The sequence below is a fragment of the Entelurus aequoreus genome, linkage group LG03 (assembly GCF_033978785.1).
Source record: "Entelurus aequoreus isolate RoL-2023_Sb linkage group LG03, RoL_Eaeq_v1.1, whole genome shotgun sequence".
Taxonomy (NCBI): Eukaryota; Metazoa; Chordata; class Actinopteri; order Syngnathiformes; family Syngnathidae; genus Entelurus; species Entelurus aequoreus.
In genome coordinates, this window is record NC_084733.1 from 22,851,121 (window position 1) to 22,873,620 (window position 22,500).

A 22,500-nucleotide genomic window follows, 5' to 3' on the forward strand; every position below is an offset into this window, starting at 1 on the left:
ATTTTAACAGAAGTGTAGATAGAACATGTTAAAAGAGAAAGTAAGCAGATATTAACAGTAAATGAACAAGTAGATTAATAATTCATTTTCTACCACTTGTCCTTAATAATTTTGACAAAATAATAAATAGAATGATAAATGACACAATATGTTACTGCATATGTCTAAATTAGGAGCCTTTGTTTGCTTACTTACTACTAAAAGACAAGTTGTCTTATATGTTCACTATTTTATTTAAGAACTTAACTGCAATAAGAAACATATGTTTGATGTACCCTAAGAGTTTTTTTTTAAATAAAGCCAATAATGCAATTTTTTTGTGGTCCTCTTTATTTAGAAAAGTACCAAAAAGTACTGAAATAATTTTAGTACCGGTACCAGTACCAGGAGCGCTTGGTCTTGGTGGCCATGGTCTGATGACCTCCTGGTGCAGATGGTACCTGTGATAGTGTTTACTCACCTGGCTCCTCTGTACTCAGCCATGCATTCTATTGCTCTAAGAAAATGGATGGATGGATGGATATCCGTGCGTGTGTGCGTGTGTGTGTGTGCGTATGTTTGGCTTTGGTATTTGTGTGCGTGCGTGCTTGTGTGCGTATGTGTGGGTGCGACGATGGGGGCTGTGAGTCATCGGGGTATTGTTTTTAATTCTGCAAAGCACTTTGTGCTGCATTTCTTTTATGTATGAAAAGTGCTTTATAAATAAAGTTTGATTGATTAATCCTTTTACTATCCAGGTGAGAGGCATCATTTATATTCGAGAATTAACTCTCACCAACTCAGAGGCGATGCACCAGCTCACCGGCTCAATATGCCATATTATAGCAGCATAACCTAGTTAACTCCACAAAAAATGTTTGTTTGTGTTAGGGTTCATAATAACAATACTCCTGATACTTGGTTATTATTCAGGTCACGACAGGTGAATTAGGTATTGTTGGCAGCTTTTGCATGTTTTTGTAGAGAGCTTTATGGGCAGAATAGTGTACTCCATTAGCTGTGTTGTTAACCACCTCGAATTGGTCGTATTTTACAACTTAGACTGCATTAAAAAAGGAAAAACGTGTGTTTTTGTCTTACATAGGGATGAAGACACTGTGGATGATAGGCAAAATTCCCCAAAAAAGTGCGGTTCCCCTCTATGTTCCCCTATGTTGCTCTGTGTAAGAGTAAGAAGAGAGGATTTCAAGCTTCTTCGATGGTTTGGTATTCACAATGTAGACAGTAAACCATAGCCATTTTGCAAAAAAAAAGCATCTCCACTGGTGCTCGCCCTTACATGAAGATTTACTGGCGCGTAAATGACAAATTTGTCCACAGAAGCTCTGCAGCTGCGAATTGACACAGGCGCAGAGTGATTTAAGGGCACCGTGCCACACAATACAGCTGTCAAGAGAACAGCTTATCTGCAGCAAGGTACGTCATATAAAAATGTAAATGGATCGGGGTGGGGGTTGAAAGGCTGGAAGGGGGGGTAATAAGAGCCTTCCTCCATTGTTGCTTCGACATTGCCCCCCCCCCAACTTTTTTTTTTCGCTCAATTTCATTCTTTTGTCTTTCATCTTCCCATATTCGTATCAAGTATGCGCTCCCTCATCTTTTGTCACCCTAACCACCTCATTTCTCAGTGGCCCCTCCTTTCTCCAATGCCAACTTTCACTCTGTGTGTAATTCAATCATCACCAAGGAGATGGATATCCATCCCTGAGGAGCGCTTATGCTCTCCATTTCCTCAAGCGCTTGATCAGATTAATTGATTGAACCCCCACCCCACCCCACTACCACACACACACACACACACACACATGCACATATGCACCACACCACCCCAACTCGGGCTGAAATCAGGTTTGCATTGATGTTTGTTTTTTTATGAAATGTCGTTTTGTTTGCCCCAGACAGATCTTGTAAAAAGCACAAAAGGGCAATAGATAAAGCAGGAACACAACAGGAGTTATAAAGCATACAGAACAAAAAGCAAGAGTGTCCGGCCAACACGGGAGCTCAAAGGTCAAGATGAAGATAGGCAATCACTAAAATAAAGTTTTTTGGGGTAAACTAGAGATGTCCGATAATGGCTTTTTTGCCGATATCCCGATATTGTCCAACTCTTTAATTACCGATACCGATATCAACCGATACCGATATACACAGTCGTGGAATCAACACATCATTATGCCTAATGTTGTTGTGATGCCCCGCTGGATGCATTAAACAATGTAACAAGGTTTTCCAAAATAATAGAACGACTAAAGCCCCTTCGCTTTAGTTGTATTTTTCAATTTGTAGCACTTTTATTATTTTATTTTATTTTATTATTATTATTATTATTTTTTTTTTTTTTTTTTTTTTTTATTTTATTTATTTATTTATTTATTTTTTATTCTGCAAATTTTTTTTAAACTTTTTATTCGACCCCTTTTACCGTATTGCATTTGCATTATCTTGTTTAGCACACTCATTGTTTATGTTCTTTGTTTGTTTTTTGTTTTTTTGTTTTGCTTAGTTGTTTTTTTTTTTTTTTGTTGTTGGTTTTTTTTTTGTTTGTTTTTTGTTTGCTCCATGCTTTTTTAACCTGTAAAGCACTTTGGTGCAATCTAAAAAGTTGTTGAAAATGTGCTATACAAATGAAGTTGACTTGACTTGACTTGACTTGACTTCAACTCAAGTTATGGAAAATAAATGCCAACATGGCACTGCCATATTTATTATTGAAGTCATAAAGTGCATTATTTTTTTTAACATGCCTCAAAACAGCAACTTGGAATTTGGGACATGCTCTCCCTGAGAGAGCATGAGGAGGTTGAGGTGGGCGAGGTTGAGGTGGGGGTGGTAGGGGGTAGCGGGGCGTGTATATTGTAGCGTCCCGGAAGAGTTAGTGCTGCAAGGGGTTCTGGGTATTTGTTCTGTTGTGTTTATGTTGTGTTACGGTGCGGCCACCCTCAGTGTGACCTGTATGGCTGTTGACCAAGTATGCCTTGCATTCACTTGTGAGTGTGTCAAAAGCCATAAATATTATGTGACTGGGCCGGCATGCAAAGTGCCAGATAACCTTGTTATCTGTACTTCTTCCTACGTCCTATAACACAGCGGCGTTTTAAAAAATCATAAATATTACTCTTTGAAACCGATACCGATAATTTTGCAACCGATACCGATCATTTCCGATATTACATTTTAAAGCATTTATCAGGGGAAACTGTATTTAACATGACTGTATGTATTTGTCTGTGCAAGCGAACGCTTGTACTCCTGGAACCGCCGCATACAAAAAGGATGAAAATTGGTCAGGACGTGCACCACCACTGTGTTGATTGTGCAATCATATTTCTGACAAAGACACCATACGGTGACGCTGTTATTAATCCCCCAAAGCTGAACCTCCATGAATTGGATTGATTTTCTCTCACAGTTTAATATGAAGGGACCCTTCATGTCGCCACAGAATTTGGAACACACATTCAGGGGACTGACAAGCACATAACCTGTCAAATTTGAGCAAAATTGGTCAAAAAACGCGCGCATTTCTTTGTGTGAGTCCACTCCTCTGCTGCTGTACCTCTGCACACAAAAGGGTAAACATTGGTCAAAATGCACCCCCTGTGTTTCCGGTGCTATTATTTTCCTGACAAAGACGCCACATGGTGGCGCTGTTATTAACCTCGGTGCTATTATTTTCCTGACAAAGACGCCACATGGTGGCGCTGTTATTAACCTCGGTGCTATTATTTTCCTGACAAAGACGCCACATGGTGGCGCTGTTATTAACCTCCAGAGTTGAACCTGCATTAATCGGATGGAATTTCTGTCATAGTCCAATATAAATAAATGCAGGGCGTCTTCGCCGGAGCACCACACAATTTGGTACACACTTTCAGGGGACGAACAAGCACACGTCTGTCAAATTTGAGCAGGATCGTTTAAAAAACATGGCCGCCATCAAACAAAAATGCGTTTAGGCTGTTTGCAGGCATTTTTTTCCCATAAACCAACTATTCTAGTCTGTAACCGCTGGACACGAAAGGGTACACTTTGTCAAAACGTACTCTACGTTAGCCTTTAAAAAGACCCCCCTATTAGAGCAGTTGATCTGCCGTCTCTTTTCTGCTCTGGCCCCCTCTCCTGCGTGGAGAGGTTATTAGGTGACCGCAGATGAGGCGCTAGCTGTTCAAAGTCGGGACCCGGGTTGGACCACTCATCTGTGCATCAGTCTGGGACGTCTCTGAGGTGCTGACTTGTCTCCACTCAAGATCAATCAATCAATCAATGTTTATTTATACAGCCCTAAATCACAAGTGTCTCAAAGGGCTGCACAAGCCACAACGACATCCTCGGTTCAGATCCCACATCAGGGCAAAGCAAAACTCAACCCAGTCCCTCTAGGACGTCGAGTCGGTCTAGCATAATATTGTGAAAAGTTCAGTCCATAGTGGATCTACCCTTAATAGTGAGAGTCCAGTCCATAGTGGGGTCAGCAGGAGACCATCCTGAGCGGAGATGGGTCAGCAGCGCAGAGATGTCCCCGACCGATGCACAGGCGAGCGGTCTACCCCGGGTCCTGACTCTGGACAGCCAGCACTTCATCTATGGCCACCTGGACCTGTGTAACTCCCCCTCCACAAGGGAGAGGGGGGCAGAGGAGAAAAGAAAAGAAACGGCAGATCAACTGGTCTAAAAAAGGGGGTCTATTTAAAGACTAGAATATACAAATGAGTTTTAAGATGGGACTTAAATGCTTCTACTGAGGTAGCATCTCTAACTGTTACCGGGAGGGCATTCCATAGTACTGGAGCCCGAATAGAAAACGCTCTATAGATGATCCCCTGCTGGCCCCACTATGGACTGGACTCTCACATTATTAACTAGATCCACTCGACGTCCATTGCACCGGTCCCCTCCAAGGTTTCTCATTGTATCCCATTGGGTTGGGTTTTTTTCTTGCCCTGATGTGGGATCTGAGGATGTCGTTGTGGCTTGTGCAGCCCTTTGAGACAGTTGTGATTAAGGGCTATATAAATAAACTTTGATTGATTGATTGACTACTCTATTGTGTTTCCTGTGCTATTATTTTTCTGACGAGGACACCAGTTCAATATGAAATACCATCCATCCATCCATTTGCTATCGCTTGTCCCTCTCAGGGTCACGGGGGGGCTGGAGCCTATCCCAGCTGCACTCGGGCGGAAGTCGCCACAATATGAAATACCCATTGTAAATTTAGGGCGTGGTGTCTGTCAAATGTAAACGGGATTGGTTGAAAAACATGGCCGCCATCAAGTAAAGCGGGTTGGAAGTGGTTGTATTAGTGTTGTCAAATGATTACTTATTTAAAAATCGAATTAATCGCACTTTTGGATTTGGATTAATCATGGTTAATCCCAGTTGCTACAAAAGTGTTAATTTATCTGTGGTACTTCTGTTGACACAATTTCAGTGTTATAACTTCCCCTTTATCGTTAGTTTTTAAGACAAAATGCGTCCATTCTTCCTTTTCTGTCTAAACACCTTGTCTGCTTGTAAGTACTCTGTGATTGTGCGTTGCCGAACATGCTCCTCTGCTCGTAAACCAGCAATGTCATGACGTGACGACGATGGGGGGGGGGTCCGGTACTTTTTAGAGGCGGTATAGTATCAAATATGATTCATTAATACATTGGCAAATCATTGCCAGTAAGTAATTGACAGTTTGTTTATTGATTAAACCAGGGGTGTCAAACTCATTTTAGATGGGGGGCCACATGGAGAAAAATCTACTCCCAAGTGGGCCGGACTGGTAAAATCACGGCACGATAACTTAAAAATAAAGACAACTTCAGATTGTTTTATTTGTTTAAAAATAGAACAAGCACATTCTGAAATTGTACAAATTATAAAGTTGTTGTTTTTTTTACAATTACCTGTTGGGGTTAATAGTATATATACTTTTTTTGTCGTTATTTATATTTTCTGAATAAATTATGTGATAATGTTCATCAGTCAACTCATTGGTGTTCATTTTCAATCTATCAAGATAAAACAATTATATCAAAATCAAATTACAAGATGTTATTTATGCAGTTTGATCATTTTCCTCGACTGATGTACTAACATCATGAGGTTTATTTTGTACATATGTAGCATCATCTACAAAGATACAAATAATTGCTATTGTGCCATCTAGTGGACACATTTAGAACAGCTGTTTCTTTCATTCAAAAATTTCAGGTTCATTTTTATACTTAGCAAACTCATCCCGCGGGCCGGATAAAACCTGTTCGCGGGCCTGATCCGGCCCTCGGGCCGTACGTTTGACACCCCTGGATTAAACTATTTAAAGGGGAATCTGTATATATATATGCTAGCATTTCTTTTAAATAATTTTGCCGCCCAAATGTCTTTCTAGAGTTGGAAATCCTAACAACGGTATGTATACCTGCACCAGAAGGTGGCACAGAGGGTGGATGCAAGCCTCGCAGGCAACGCGAGACGTCAGCTCATCCATTATAACCGCCAGCCAAGCGGCTGCCATGTCGACGGCTTGTCCCTGTGGCGTTGTCTTCAGCTTTCTTCTCACTTTCTCTCTATTTGGCACCAGCACAGGAGTTGATTACCATGCTCTTTGGCCCTATACATTTAGGTAGGGTCCAAATACACACACGCACACACCTGCACATGTTTTTGCTCTTATCTTTCCACCGCACATGTTTCCTATACGTGTAAAGCTTTTACCTAGGCACGCCATTACAGCTGAGGCTTTTACCTCTCCAGAGCCAAATTGCCTTTCAGATACAACCTTTCCTCTTTTTTTTTTTTCCCCGACTCGCCCTTGACATTTAGTTTGCTTGCATTCCTCTGCGTACTTGTCAACTCACAGGCGCTGTGAAGGCCACACACGCGGCAGCAGTGCAATAACCCAAATAAAACACATCGCGAGGGATCCTTTGATGGTGAATGTTGACGTTAGGGATGGAATGATATACGATGGATAGATAGAATGTCATTTTAACAGGTATGAAATGTAATTATCAGCAGAATGGTCGCAACATTTCAGACGGTTATTGGACTGAACTTACATCCAAAACTCAAAACCAGTGAAGTTGGCATGTTGTGTAAATAGTAAATAAAAACAGAATACAATGATTTGCAAATCCTTTTCAACCTATATTCAATTGAATAGACTGCAAAGACAAGATACTTAATGATCAAACTGGAAAACGTTGTTATTTTTTGCAAATATTAGCTCATTTGGAATTCGATGCCTGCAACATGTTTCAAAAAAGCTGGCACAAGTGGCAAAAGGGACTGAGAAAGTTGAGGAATGCTCATCAAACACTTATTTGGAACATCCCACAGGTGAACAGTCTAATTGGGAACAGGTGGATGCCATGATTGGGTATAAAAGCAGCTTCCATGAAATGCTCAGTCATTCACAAACAAGGATGGGGCGAGGGTCACCACTTTGTCAACAAATGCGTGAGCAAATTGTCGAACAGTTTAAGAACAACATTTCTCAACGAGTTATTGCAAGGAATTTAGGGATTTCACCATCTCAATCTGTAATGTCATGAAAAGGTTCAGAGAATCTGGAGAAATCACTGCACGTAAGCGATGATTGGATGTCTCATCAAAAAGAGACATCAGTGTAAAGGATATCACCACATGGGCTCAGGAACACTTCAGAAAACCACTGTCAGTAACTACAGTTGGTCGCTACATCTGTAAGTGCAAGTTAAAACTACTATGCAAAGCGAAAGCCATTTATCAACAACACCCAGAAACGCTGCCGGCTTCGCTGGGCCCGAGCTTATCTAAGATAGACTGATGCAAAGTGGAAAAGTGTTCTGTGGTCTGACGAGTCCACATTTCAAATTGTTTTTGGAAACTGTGGACGTTGTGTCCTCCGGAACAAAGAGATAAAGAACCACCCGGATTGTTATAGTCGCAAAGTTCAAATGCCAGCATCTGTGATGGTAAGGGGGTGTATTAGTGCCCAAGGCATGGGTAACTTACACATCTGTGAAGACACCATTAATGCTGAAAGGTACATACAGGTTTTGGAGCAATATATGTTGCCATCCAAGCAACGTTATAATGGACGCCCCTGCTTATTTCAGCAAGACACCAATGCCAAGCCACGTGTTACAACAGCGTGGTTTAATATTAAAAAGGTACTAGACTGGCCTGTCTGTAGTCCAGACTTGTCTCCCATTGAAAATGTGTGGCGCACTATGAAGCCTTAGTTGAAAATAATTTGCAAATCATTGTATTCTGTTTTTATTTACGAATTACACGACGTGCCAACTTCACTGGTTTTGTACATTATGGGAGTTTTGGGATTATTAATCGCACATGGTACAGATGGCTTAATTGTCATACAAGTCCGATAATTTTAGTATGTCTGGCAACGCTGGACAAGACCATTGTAGCTGCTGTTGTTACGAGTGCTGAACTTTTTTGTTTGATTTCCTATTTTTTTAGAGATGTCCGATAATATCGGCAGTCCGATATTATCGGCCGATAAATGCTTTAAAATGTAATATCGGAAATTATCGGTATCGGTTTCAAAAAGTTACATTTATGACTTCTTAAAACGCCTCTGTGTGCACGGACGTAGGGAGAAGTACAGAGCACCAATAAACCTTAAAGGCACTGCCTTTGCGTGCCGGCGCAGTCACATAATATCTTCGGCTTTTCACACACACAAGTGAATGCAATTCATACTTGGTCAATAGCCATACTGCGGAGAAGGTGATTGGCTGCAAGCTCCCATCCCTCCAGGACTTGTTCTCCTCCAGGACCAGGAGGCGTGTGGGTCGGATCACAGCTGACTCTTCTCACCCTGGACACACACTATTCTCCCCTCTCCCCTCAGGCAGGAGACTACGCTCCATCCAGACCCACACCTCCCGCCACCTGAACAGTTTTTTCCCCTCGGCCATCAGGCAAATGAACAAGAACTCCTAACAGCAGCTCCTTGAATTCCTTGAATCCCTTCTAAGTCTATCTGATAGCTCAGTCACAGCTCTTTTTATTACCAAATATGTGTTATATGTGTTTTATGTCGCACGTTTGCACCAAGAAAAGTTCCTAGTTTGTGAACCCGTTCTCAAAAAATGGCAATAAAACTATTCTGATCTGATCTGATCTTCTGATCTGATCTGATCTGATCTGATCTGATCTTCTGATCTGATCTGATCTGATGTGATCTGATCTGATACAGGTTACACTGAAGGTGGCCGTATAAACAACTTTAACACTGTTACAAATATGTGCCACACTGTGAGCCCACACCAAACAAGAATGACAAACACATTTCGGGAGAACATCCACACCGTAACACAACATAAACACAACAGAATAAATACCCAGAACCCCTTGCAGCACTAACTCTTCCGGGACGCTACAATATACACCCCCGCTATCCCCTACAAAACCCTGCACCCCCCCCCCCCCAACCCCACCCACCTCAACCTCCTCATGCTCTCTCAGGGAGAGCATGTCCCAAATTCCAAGCTGTTTTGAGGCATGTTAAAAAAAATAATGCACTTTGTGACTTCAATAATAAATATGGCAGTGCCATAACGCCATTTTTTTCCATAACTTGAGTTGAATTATTTTGGAAAACCTTGTTACATTGTTTAATGCATCACAACAAAATTAGGCATAATAATGTGTTAATTCCACGACTGTATATATCGGTATCGGTTGATAAGGGAATCGGTAATTAAGAGTTCGACAATATCGGAATATCGGATATCGGCAAAAAAGCCATTATGGGATATCTCTTTTATTTTTCATTCCTATCGCAACATCTGTAAAACCGTTGACGCAAATGTGATGGGGGATTGTTATCAATAGAGACAAACTAGCTTGAGTACAACGAAACAAAATCCATCCACTTCCAAGAGAATCTCCCCTGTCTCACTTTACGCAACACTTTATTTGCTAGATGGCTGATCTCTCAGACCCAGATTGATCCGGAGCTGCTCTGTTGAACCAGTGGCTCCAGGGCGGCTCAGTCAAAACACGAAGCAGCCCCGCTTCTCCACTTACCGCGATCATGGCGGCATATTGGAACCGATTTCCTAAGCACATACACCAGCGGCTTCCGACCTGGAAGACCCCGGAAATAAAAAAAAATAACCAAAGATGTGTCCAGATGTTGAACAAAGAGCCTAATTAGATACAACAGCAGTTTCACACAGAAGCACACATTTGCTTTGAGCCTTTTGATGAACAAAGAACAAAACAAATCCATTATTTTTGACAAACGCGCGGATCATTTGAACATTTCACATCAATAATTCATGCCGGCGGAGACACGTTTGTGCCGTGTTTCCTCCGGGAGACGGACAGCTAACCAGCGTGAGCTCGGTGACTCTATACCGTCTCTCTTTGAGGTGTGTCGGAAAGGGCATCGTTTGTTTGATTCATGTATTGTGCTAAAATGACTAAAAGTCATTATGGCGGTGAAGTTATGGAATGGCTGGCAGCATAGCGGGAGCTAAAGCAAGGTGGTGATTAGGAGAATGTGTCTATCTAGCCATCCATCCATGCATGCATGCATCCCACACATAGAGCCATTCAGCAGTCTAATGGCTCTATGGAGGCTTGCACTTTGATGCCACATGTACAGAAATGCACACATATACACATATATATGTACATATATATATATGTATGTATGTGGATATACCATATATATATATTTGTTTGTTGTTGTTTTCTTCTTGGATTTGTGAGTGATGGATTCTGTGTGTGGCGCCAGAATGGCTGGTGTGAGCTAATCCACACTGCCTCCTGCAGGACTACAGCTCACATTGTAGCTCAGACTGTGAGGTCAACGTTGCAAAATGACAACAAGTAGTGCTCCTAAACCGACAACAGGTTTGCTTCTGACAATAGGAGTGCAGAACTGAATATGTGGGATGTAGGGGTTTTTTTTGTGTTTGGTCTCAGTAGCTTTGTACTTTACATGGAAAATGGGTTATACTTGTATAGCGCTTTTCTACCTTTTTTTTTTAAGGAACTCAAAGCGCTTTGACACTATTTCCACATTCACCCATTCACACACACATTCACACACTGATGGCGGGAGCTGCCTTGCAAGGCGCTAACCAGGACCTATCAGGAGCAAGGGTGAAGTGTCTTGCTCAAGGACACAACGGACGTGACTAGATTGGTAGAAGGTGGGGATTGAACCAGGAACCCTCAGGTTGATGGCACAACCACTCTCCCAAACAGCGCCACGCCGTCCCCCATGGATTGTTGTTTCTTTCCACAATAACTAAAAGGCTGCTCAAGTGGTTGTTTTCGTGTTGGCAAAATAGGCTCATAATCTGTAAAAAAAAAAATTAATTCAGCCCAATTAAAATGATGGGGAATGTAATGTTGCATGCAATCGCGTCTTCTTGCAGAAGTCAGATATGTATGTAGTTTGTAGTCAACAACAGACATGCTAGTATTTTTTTTCACCTTGTTGTTGAGGTGACAGAGCTTTCGCCACTGCTGCTCCCAAGCTCTGGAACGACCTACCTCTGAATGTTAGACAAGCCTCCTCTCTTCCTGTTTTCAAATCTCTCTTAAAAACATACTTTTATTCCATGGCTTTTAACATTGAGTGATATCCATCCTGCAATGGCGCCCTATAATACACCTGCTGTGAACCTGTTTTTATGTTTTATTTATTTTATTTATTTATTTTTTATCGTGTTCTGTTTGTGTTGTGTTGTGTTTGCTCGGTTCTCGTATTATCTTTTAACCTGCCCATTGTACAGCACTTTGGCTACCCCTTGTGGTAAATTTTTTAAATGTGTTTTATAAATAAAGTTGATTTGTTCTAAAATACATCGTAAAAATATTGAATGGCAGGAAAGGGCCTTACTTCGAGATAGCTTTTACATTCAGGTGCCCCTTTGACGATTGATACAACTGAATGGAATGGTAACAACGATGTGTGCATCCTATCAGGTTAGAAATGTCACTGCCCGGGCGCATTCCAATGTGCATTCATCTGTGTGCTGGGCTGAGTGCACCTCCAAGCGCGCACCTCTAAGCACGCACTTGCAGCACTTCGGCTGCAACAGGCGGCTGCATTCAATTTGCAATCGATCAGCACTCTACACACCTGTCACTGATGAGCTCCTTGGGCTTCTTAAGCCAGTGCAAACCTGCGTTCCGGGCCGGAACGTAGTTTCCTGTTTCGTACAGTAAGCCAACTTCCGCAAGCTCTATGCCAGGGGTGTCCAAACTTTTTCCACTGAAAAATCAAAGCAAGCGGGGGCCATTTTGATATTTTTTATTTTAAAAACCAATACAATATATGTATAAAAATATACATTTAGGCCTCCACTCAGGCTTGATACCGGGGACTCCAAAGGGTTTAGGTTAAAAAAAAATTAAAAAATGTCATTATTTAGTATTATTATTATTAATATTATTCAAAGTTTAAATATCTAGATCAACATTAGGTATATCTGTCAATATAACGTTTTTTTTTTTTAGATTTAAGTTGTATGCCTTTTTTGTCAAAGAAAACCCAGTTTTTTATGGAAAAAACACCAAATATTAAATATTTTCCCCCATTAAAATTTTAAAGTGGAACATTTCAGATTATATAATAATTGGAGCTCATGACATAACTCATAACAACATTGATTTTAATTTATTATTATTTTTTGAGCAATGACACTTAAAAAAAAAAAAAGTCCCACTAAAATTATTGGGGATCCAAAAGGGTCCTGCTCAGTAAAGTGTTAAAAAATAAATTGTTTTTTTTTTTCAAACTGTTAACACAATAGTCTCGAAATCAACTTCAGATCTATCCGTCAATTATAACTTGTATTGTTGTTTATTATGTTCCTTGTTTGTTCATTTTAGGCCCTTCTTTAAAAAAACAAAACATAGTTTTTTATATGGCAAACACAAAATATGCAACATTTTCCCCAAAAAATATCTCAAAGTGGAATATTTAATGTGACCTAATTGGAGCCTTGAATAGGTCAATAATTCATAATAACATTGTTTTTGATTCATTATTATGTTTTAAAGAAAGAAACAGCCTGCATGACAGCTTACTGTTATTAGAGTCAACATAGCAACATTGTATTGTCACCTGTTTACTCTTTTATACTACTTTTTATGTTTTTCTGTTTTGTTTATCGTATTTTTAGAATGTGCCGTGGGGCCGTTAAAAAATTACCTGCGGGCCGCAAATGGCCCACGGGCCGCACTTTGGACATCCCTGCTCTATGCTCTCTCTCTCTCTCTCTGTGTTTTCTCGTCCTCTGTGTTTCATTTGTCTCGTGTTGTTCCAGCAGCATTCCTCCGTTCCCCTGATGACGAACGGTGTGTCTCGTCTCCCCGTATTCCCTCTGGTTCCCCTGGCTGCCTCTTTGGATCTCGACCTCCCGCCTGGACACGGACTTTGACGCCTCACTCTTGCCCCGGACCTCCTGCCTGTCTCCGGATCTCCGAGCTTGCCTGGCCCCCTTGGACTTCCGCCTCTCGCTTAACACTCCTGGTAACACTCATCAGATAATCGCTACACACAATCACACATATTCACATTTTGGATTAGATTAAATATTAAATATGAATAAGTAGAGCTAAAACTACGTTCCTGCATTCTGTGCCATCTTCTACCACCCTGTATCGTAACAAGAAATAAAACGTCATTGGATCTTAACAATTGTCGTTTTGCACCAAATTAGAGCGTAACCATCCCTGTTTGGGCGTATCCCCTTTTAGAGAAGATAAATACTTTGGATCCTGGACCATGCTTTCAGACTACAACATGAACTGATGATGATATCATGGCGCCGATCATGGCTGCCTCAGTGCTTTTGTTTGTTTTTGTGCGTAAATTGTGTGTCCGCGTGCTCTTACACCCGCAAAGAGCTAATTATTTATATGTGTTTTATGTTGCTCGATTGCACCAAGAAAACATCTTAGTTTGTGAACCCGTTCTCAAACAATGGCAGTAAAAACTATTCTGATTCTGAGTAAGTCTACTCAGATGAGAGGCAAAACATCTTCAAGAGTGTCCGCCCTAAGATCGGTAGCTCGTGAGTTTAAACCCCGGCCGAGTCATACCAAAGACTATAAAAGTGGGACCCATTACCTCCCTGCTTGGCACTCAGCATCAAGGGTTGGAATTGGGGGTTAAATCACCAAAAATGATTCCCAAGCGCAGCCACCGCTGCTGCCCACTGCTACCCTCACCTCCCAGTGGGTGGAACAAGGGGATGGGTCAAATGCACAGGGTAATTTCACCATACTTAGTGTGTGTGTGACTATTAGGGTTGCAAAGGGTTGGAAAGTTTCCGGTAAATTTCCGGAAACTTTCTGGAAATTTACCACGGGAAATTAAGCCCGGGAAGATTGGAAATACTGACCATTTTTTGATTATTGAATTACAATAATTATATATTATTGGTCACTTGACTATATGCTGCTGCATCTTTGTGGCATTGTTGACGTAGCCCTTTGCACAGTATTTGCAAATGTACACAGCCTTTCGGTTCATTATGAGACTGGTGGTGGTACTGTAGTGTGTAGCATGCTGGGAATTATCTGTGCATGTGATGGAAGAATGCACTGCACATGTGATGGAGGAATGCACAGTGCAGGGTTGAAATTCTACTGAATTTGCAATAAATCAGGTTGTTTTAGCTAATAATCATGCTGCAAGATCTAGCATGTTGCATTCAATCTTTATTATGAATTCCCGTTAATTCCCATATATTCCCGTTAATTCCCATGGAAAGTTTCCAACTTTGAATATTCCCGGTATTTTGCAACCCTAGTGACTATCAGTGGTACTTTAACTTTAAAACAATCTGGTCACTTCCGTTTCAATCGATTCAATGCCCACACAATTGAATGACCTGGATGATTGAGAATATTCAAAGGCACCTTTTCAGAAGTGTGAATAATAAATATAGCTCATAGTATCCAAGAGAATTTTGGCACATTGTTGTGTGATTACAAATTACTCTACCTCGAACCTGATTTGTTCTAAGTTCGCAATTAAGAATTCCACAAGTGCTGTTCTTTTCCTAAGGGAGTTATGACATTTCTGACTTCACAATTAGTCTATTTTTGGTATAGAGCGTAGGCTACAGGAAATTAACTTAATTTGGTCAGTGGGTACAGTATGTCGATACTTATTAATAATAATAAAAATGGATTAGAACTGTGTCTTGTTTTTCTTGACACTCAAAGCACTTCACATTCCGTCGACATTCTCACATTGGTGGTGGTAAGCTAAATTTGTAGTCACATCTGACAGAAGCTTCACTGCCAATTTGTGCCTACGACCCCTCCGACCGCCACAAAACATCCATTCAAAGTCATACACCAGTGTGAGCTGCACTGGGAGCAAGGTGGGTGACGTGTCTTGCCCAAGTACCACTGATTTCACCACTAGGTGTGGTGAAATTACCCTCTGCATTTGACCCATCCCCTTGTTCCACCCCCTGGGAGGTGAGGGGAGCAGTGAGCATCAGCGGTGGCCGTGCTCGGGAACCATTTTGGTGATTTAACCCCCAATTCCAACTTTTGATGCTGCCAAGCAGGGAGGCAATGGCTCCCATTTTTATAGTCTTTGGTATGACTCGGCTGGTGAAGGATGGTGAAGGCTGGAATCAAACCTGGAACCTTCAAGTTGCTGGCATGGCCGCTTTACCATATGAGCCATGCCGTTCCAACTTGATATTTGAAGGGTTTGTAGCAAAGATTTGCAATGATAAATAACTGTATGGAGTGTGTTGATAGTACAAGAGAAAAACATCTTTACTTCCTCTTCCTCCTGAAGCCCGGGGGGCCTCACCCAGCCAGAGGGCACCCATTTTGACGGCAGAATGCAATGATTAGTGTTTATAGTTGTCAAACACAAACAGCTCAGCTTCGTCTAGCAATTGTGTACTCTCGCTGTGTTGTTTACTCCTGCTCCAAGAGGGACTGGAACCCCACATCGCCTGTGCGAGAGACCAGTGCACTACCATTGAGCTAAAATACAGACAGTTTCCCGGATCACCAATACTTTATTTGCACTGTACTAACTTCAATCACACTTGCACATACGTGCGCGCGCTCGTCACTAAGGAGATGCATTCATGAACAAAATTATTTTTAAAAATGGGTGATCATTTTTCATTGTTGCTGTTCTGTTGAGTTAAAACTTTTTTTTGTTTCAAACTGTGTTTTCGGTCAGGGTGTGGAGGTTTGGGAGGTGGATCCAAAACCCCATCATCCTCGTCTTAGGTTAAGTAGGCCCTGGTCATTGGTGCATTAGGAGGAAGTGATGTGTTGTTGTCGTGGCAACTGGCTGATGGGGTTGGCGTGTTCAGGTCGTTAAATTACTTGCAAAACGTTACTTGCACAATATCACCCTCAAGCACCTGTTGCAGGTCGGCATTCATTTAGCACCGAAATTATGCACTAATAGCTACTTCTTTTTCAGTCTGGTTGCAACTTTTTACGCGGGCAACTGTGCTATTATAAAACCGGGTTGCGGTACCAATCCCTAGTCATGACAGCACGATTGAAAATGATCCAGATCAGGTATCGTTCATAAAGAGCAGGGGTGTCAAACGTATGGCCCGAGGGCCGGATCAGGCCCGCAAACCGGTTTTATCCGGCCTGCGGGATGAGTTTGCTAAGTATAAAAATGAGCCAAAGTTTTGGAATGAAAGAAACTGCTGTTCTAAATGTGTCCACTAGATGTCGGAATAGCAATTCTTTATATCTTTGTAGATGATGCTACATATGTAAAAAAAATAAAAAATAAACCACATGATGTTAGTGCACCATTCGAGGAAAATGAGCAAACTACATAAATAACATCCTGTAATTTGATTTTGATTTTTTTTTTTTATCTTGATAAATTGAAAATTAACACCAATGAGTTGAAAATGATCACATAATTTATTCAGAAAATATAAATGACGACAAATAAAGATAGAATACTATAAACCGCAACATGTAAGCGTAAAAAAAAAAACAACAACATTATGATTTGTACATTTTCAGAATGTTCTTCTTCTATTTTTAAACAAAAATAAAACATTCTGAAGTTGTCTTTATTTTTAAGTTATCGTGTCGTAATGTTACAAATCTACTCCCCACTTGGGAGTAGATTTTTCTCCATATGGCCCCCGATCTAAAATGAGTTTGACACCCCTGGTCTAGAGCCTTAACGTGGACCCCGACTTAAACAAGTTCAAAAACTTATTCGGGTGTTACCATTTAGTGGTCAATTGTACGGAATATGTACTGTCCTGTGCAATCTACTAATAAAAGTTTCAATCAATCAATCAATCAATCGATTTGACCAATAACAGGTGAGTCTTGCCAAAAATTTAAAGACACCCACTATAAAATATAATACAGTGAAATGACAGACCATTAAATACAGTAGCTTAGAAATCCACTGACCATCAAATGAATGAAAATGATCACAGACAAATAGAGCACTGCCCACCTCAATTCTACGGTGTCCTTTATTGTGTTACAGATGCTCTGATGGGATACTTGCCCAGATGATTAATTACATACTAGGAACACGTGTTAAGTGTTCATAAATGTAAACACAGTAATGTGAAATGTGGGTCGGACGTAAGTACAGCCCAGTGCCCCAATTTAAGAGTGTTTTGAGATAAAAGCTATCTCTCGGCTCATTTCTATGCTTTAAGTTACAAGCAATAATTTGAGTTAATCAATCAATCAATCAATCAAAGTTTATTTATATAGCCCTAAATCACAAATGTCTCAAAGGGCTGCACAAGGCACAACAACATCCTCAGATCCCACATCCAAGTTCCAAGCACCCCCACTGCCGGATGACGCACCAAAAACCACAAAACATCTGGTCTTACTCGCTAGTGTTAGCCTATAGCTGGATATCAACATAACCTTGTTTTTCCAAGCATGGGAAAGGAAAAAAAGTGAGCGTAAAGAACAGTGGTGAGAAAAAGAAGTGGGTGATATCCATTGAAACAAACAAAAAAAAGAAATCATCAAAGACATGATTGTCGTCAACATGGCAAAGCAATGTGAGTAGAGATGTCCGATAATGGCTTTTTTTGCCGATGTCCGATATTACGATATTGTCCAACTCTTAATTACCGATACCGATATCAACCGATACCGACATTTATAGTCATGGAATTAACACATTATTATGCCTAATTTTGTTGTGATGCCCCGCTGGATGCATTAAACAATGTAACAAGGTTTTCCAAAATAAATCAACTCAAGTTTAGGAAAAAAATGCCAACATGGCACTGCCATATTTATTATTGAAGTCATAAAGTTCATTATTTTTTTTAACATGCCTCAAAACAGCAGCTTGGAATTTGAGACATGCACTCCCTGAGAGAACATTAGGAGGTTGAGGTGGTCGGGGTTGAGGGGGGGGGGGGGGGGTTGAGGTGGGGGGTGGGGGTAGGGGGTAGCGGTGGGGTGTATATTGTAGCATCTCGGAAGAGTTAGTGCTGCAAGGGGTTCTGGGTATTTGTTCTGTTGTGTTTATGTTGTGTTACAGTGCGGATGTTCTCCCGAAATGTGTTTGTCATTCTTGTTTGGTGTGGGTTCACAGTGTGGCGCATATTTGTAACAGTGTTAAAGTTGTTTATACGGCTACCCTCAGTGTGACCTGTATGGCTGTTGACCAAGTATGGCTTGCATTCGCTTGTGTGTGTGAAAAGCCGTATATATTATGTGACTGGGCCGGCACGCAACGGCAGTGCCTTCAAGGTTTATTGGCGCTCTGTACTTCTCCCTATGTCCGTGTACACAGCGGCGTTTTAAAAAGTCATAAATTTTACTTTTTGAAACCGATACCAATAATTTTGAAACCGATACCGATAATTTCATTTTAAAGCATTTATCTCTAATTTACAAACGTTTGTAAATAATGGATCCCATATTCCAATATATGACTCATTATTATCTAAACTATTATCTAAACTAAATGCAGTTTTTTCTACTGATATCATTTCCATAGCTTGTGTGTACCAGTCAGTGTGAGTTGGACTATCAACATACTTATACTATACCTACACTTTCGAACAGAGTGTTACTGTTCAAAATGTGTACAATATAACAGTGGCCAAGATATAAAATATACTTGCCAAATACAACTTCTGCCTTGTTTATAGTGAATACTTAGGCCTACTTTGCTACTGTATTTTATTGTTGATCATTAGGGTGGTACTTGGAGAGTTCTCAGGTGGTACTTTGTGGAAAAAAGTTTGAGAACCCCCTGACTTTGGGGATATTTACCAAAAGGTGGTAACCCTACCTTCCAAGCGATACGGTTGCCTTTGGTGTCATGCTCCAGCACGATCGGGAACTCCCCGCGTTCGTAGAACTTCCGAAACATGGTCGGCCTGGAGGGGCGCTCGTGAAAAGCCCCCGCCGCCGGCGGACTCGCCACCTGTCCGCACAACATACAGCAGAAAAATACAAGAGGCAGAATTAAGCACACAGCATGTGAGAGATTTGTGGTATGGAATTAGTAGTGACTTGCACGGCCAGAATAAAATCACTCCCACGGCTCTGGCTTTTGAGTGATACAGGGGGAGGCTGTGTGTGTGTGTGTGTGTGTGTGTGTGTGTGTGTGTGTGTGTGTGTGTGTGTGTGTGTGTGTGTGTGTTCGCCCTTTCGCCGGAGGCATTGCCAGAGGCATTGTTCGCTTCATCTTTTCTCTCCCTCCACCGCTGGATATGTGCTATTACTGCGCCGCTGAGAAACAAAGGAGACTCACATCACCTTTGCCACACAGCGTCTGCTGCTGATAGAATTTCTCCTTGTCCATCTTTTGGAGATCAAATGTTTTGTTTTAGTCAGGCCAACAGCATTTATTGAAGAAATCACACCTGCCCGTACCGTGCCAAACAAACATCTTAAAAATCCCAAATCCTAGTATTTTACAACCATTCTAAATAAGTGTTCGTTTAGGTCAGTGGTTGTCAAATATTTCCGTAGCAGACAGTGTTGCAGTTTTCCACGCCTAATAAGCATGATAGAACGTTATAAAGGTTCCACCTTTTAAGATGTGCTATATTACTGCTAATTGGATACGCCTAGGGATGGGTACCTTGGTACCCTGGTACCTGGGAATTGATACCAGTACCCAACGTTAGCAATTTCCGGTACTTTTGTGTGTTCAAATTCGCGTACAATCTTGGCTTGGTTGACCACCATTTTTTATTCACTTCCGGGAAGAAGTCACGTGGCGGAATACAAGCAACCACATCGCTAATGCTAATCAATGTATTCAATGTAAATTACCATAGAATTAGCGCATTTTGAAAAGTGGAGCCTTACTTTACTTAGCACCTTCTTTCTTTCTTTGTCGGCTTGGAAATTGTAACATTACCTAGAGCAGTGTTTTTCAACCACTGCTCTAGTCTGGTGTGCCGTGGGAGATGATCTAATTTCACCTATTTGGGGCAAAAAATGTTTTTTGCAAGCCAGTAATTATAGTCTGCAAATGATGTGTTGTTGTTGAGTGTCGGTGCTGTCTAGAGCTCGGCAGAGTAACCGTGTAATACTCTTCCATATCAGTAGGTGGCAGCCGGTAGCAAATTGCTTTGTAGATGTCGGAAATAGCGGGAGGCAGCGTGCAGGTAAAAAGGTTATCTTATGCTTAAACAAAAAATAAACAAAAGGTAAGTGCCCCTAAGAAAAGGCATTGAAGCTTAGGGAAGGCTATGCAGAACCAAGCTAAAACTGAACTGGCTACAAAGTAAACAAAAACAGAATGCTGGACGACAGCAAAGACTTACTGTGGAGCAAAGATGGTGTCCACAATGTACATCCGAACATGACATGACAATCGACAATGTCCCTACAAAGAAGGATGAAAACAAAGTCGATGCGGGAAATATCGCTCAAAGGAAGACATGAAACTGCTACAGGAAAATACCAACAAAAGAGAAAAAGGCACCAAAATAGGAGCGCAAGATAAGAACTAAAGCACTACACACAGGAAAACAGCAAAAAATCTAAATAAGTCACGGCGTGATGTGACAGGTCGTGACAGTACACCTACTTTGAGACAAGAGCTATATTGATGCATGGTTGGTTATGGTTTAAAGTCATATCCAACAAAAAATACTTTTTACTGTCAACTGAGTTTAGTTTTTTAATGATTTCTGCTGGTGGTGTGCCTCCGGAAAAACACTGACCTAGAGGCAGTCCAGCAGAATATGTGCTTCACTGCTTATTTACCGACCAAGTGCTTGTAAGTCTGCAACCGGATGTGATATCAGGAGCAACAAACGTATTGAAATATAGCACTGTTTGATTTGACGTGAATTGATACCCCATAATACCGATGGACATTGGTCTGTACCTCAAAGTAGCCAATTCGGTACTACTGAATAGCATTAGCATTTTTTCTTGGTGATTTTAACTCTTCCAAATTTGGTAATGAAAACTACAACAAAGATGCACAAAAAGTTGGTATGTAATACGAACTTATACTGTAAACACTTTGTAGGGCTCTACAAAGGACAAAACTGGCACATACAACTTAATGGGAAAGACTATTTCCTGACTATGGCAAGGGAATTGGACAGCACAATTATCATTCTCAGCCCTGAGGTAAAAGTTAAATTAAAAAAAAGTTATTATTGAACAAATGTATTTTTTTTGGCACATGAACAAACACAAAAGCAGCGATTCCCCGACACCAGGAATTGGTACTGTATTGGTTCAAATGTGAAAGGTACTCGTTACTAGTCATGCATGTACAAGCACATGACCAGTACTTAGGAATTGCCTACTTTGCCTCCAATTTATTTCCTCTTAACTTAAAGGGGAATTCATTTTTTGGAATCATTATGAGACAGGATGATGGATGTTTTCTCCATGGATTTTTCTTTTTGCATTCTAAATATTAAATAAATGTGATCAAAAGTCTGCTTACAATGGAGCCTACGAGAGTCGCCCTATTCCACCTATAAAGCCCTTAAAAAACATCCAAACACCTCCATTAAGGTTTTATATATGATGTCAGTATATATGTAATGTAGTAATGGGCACATTAATAATAACATTTAATATTTACGTATTGTGATCATATTTTGAGCATTAATGTCAGGAACTCGCATGGCTGCAGTATTTGATTTGATTTTTATTTTTATTTTTATTAAGGATCCCCATTAGCTGGTTGCCTCAACAACCCACTAGTCTTCCTGGGGTCCACAATTCAATACAATTACAAGTAAAAGCATATAATTATAACTACACAATACAGAAAAAAATAAAAAATAAAAGCATCAATATAAGCATCTTGTGACCCCAAGATGCAGGAACCAGGAGGACAATGAGCAGGTAAGAGGATTTTAATTCACTCAAACAGAACATGAAACAGTCGTGCATGTAAGATCCAAACATAAATCAATCCTCGAGCACTGAGAAGCAGGCCAGGCTGGCATGAATGAAAGCCTGCTGATTAGCACCAGGTGTGGACTGGCTGCCAATCAACAGCAGGTGAGGGGAAAACAG

General features: G+C 40.9%; 1 protein-coding gene across 1 annotated transcript in view; it reads right to left on the reverse strand.

Moving 5' to 3' along the window:
- pacrg (PARK2 co-regulated) overlaps window positions 1–22,500 on the reverse strand; it is a 506,322-nt gene that overhangs the window by 404,250 nt on the left and 79,572 nt on the right. The window contains exon 2 of the mRNA XM_062040439.1: window positions 19,286–19,420. Within this exon, the coding sequence (XP_061896423.1) occupies window positions 19,286–19,420 (135 nt within the window). The remainder of the gene's footprint in view (window positions 1–19,285; window positions 19,421–22,500) is intronic.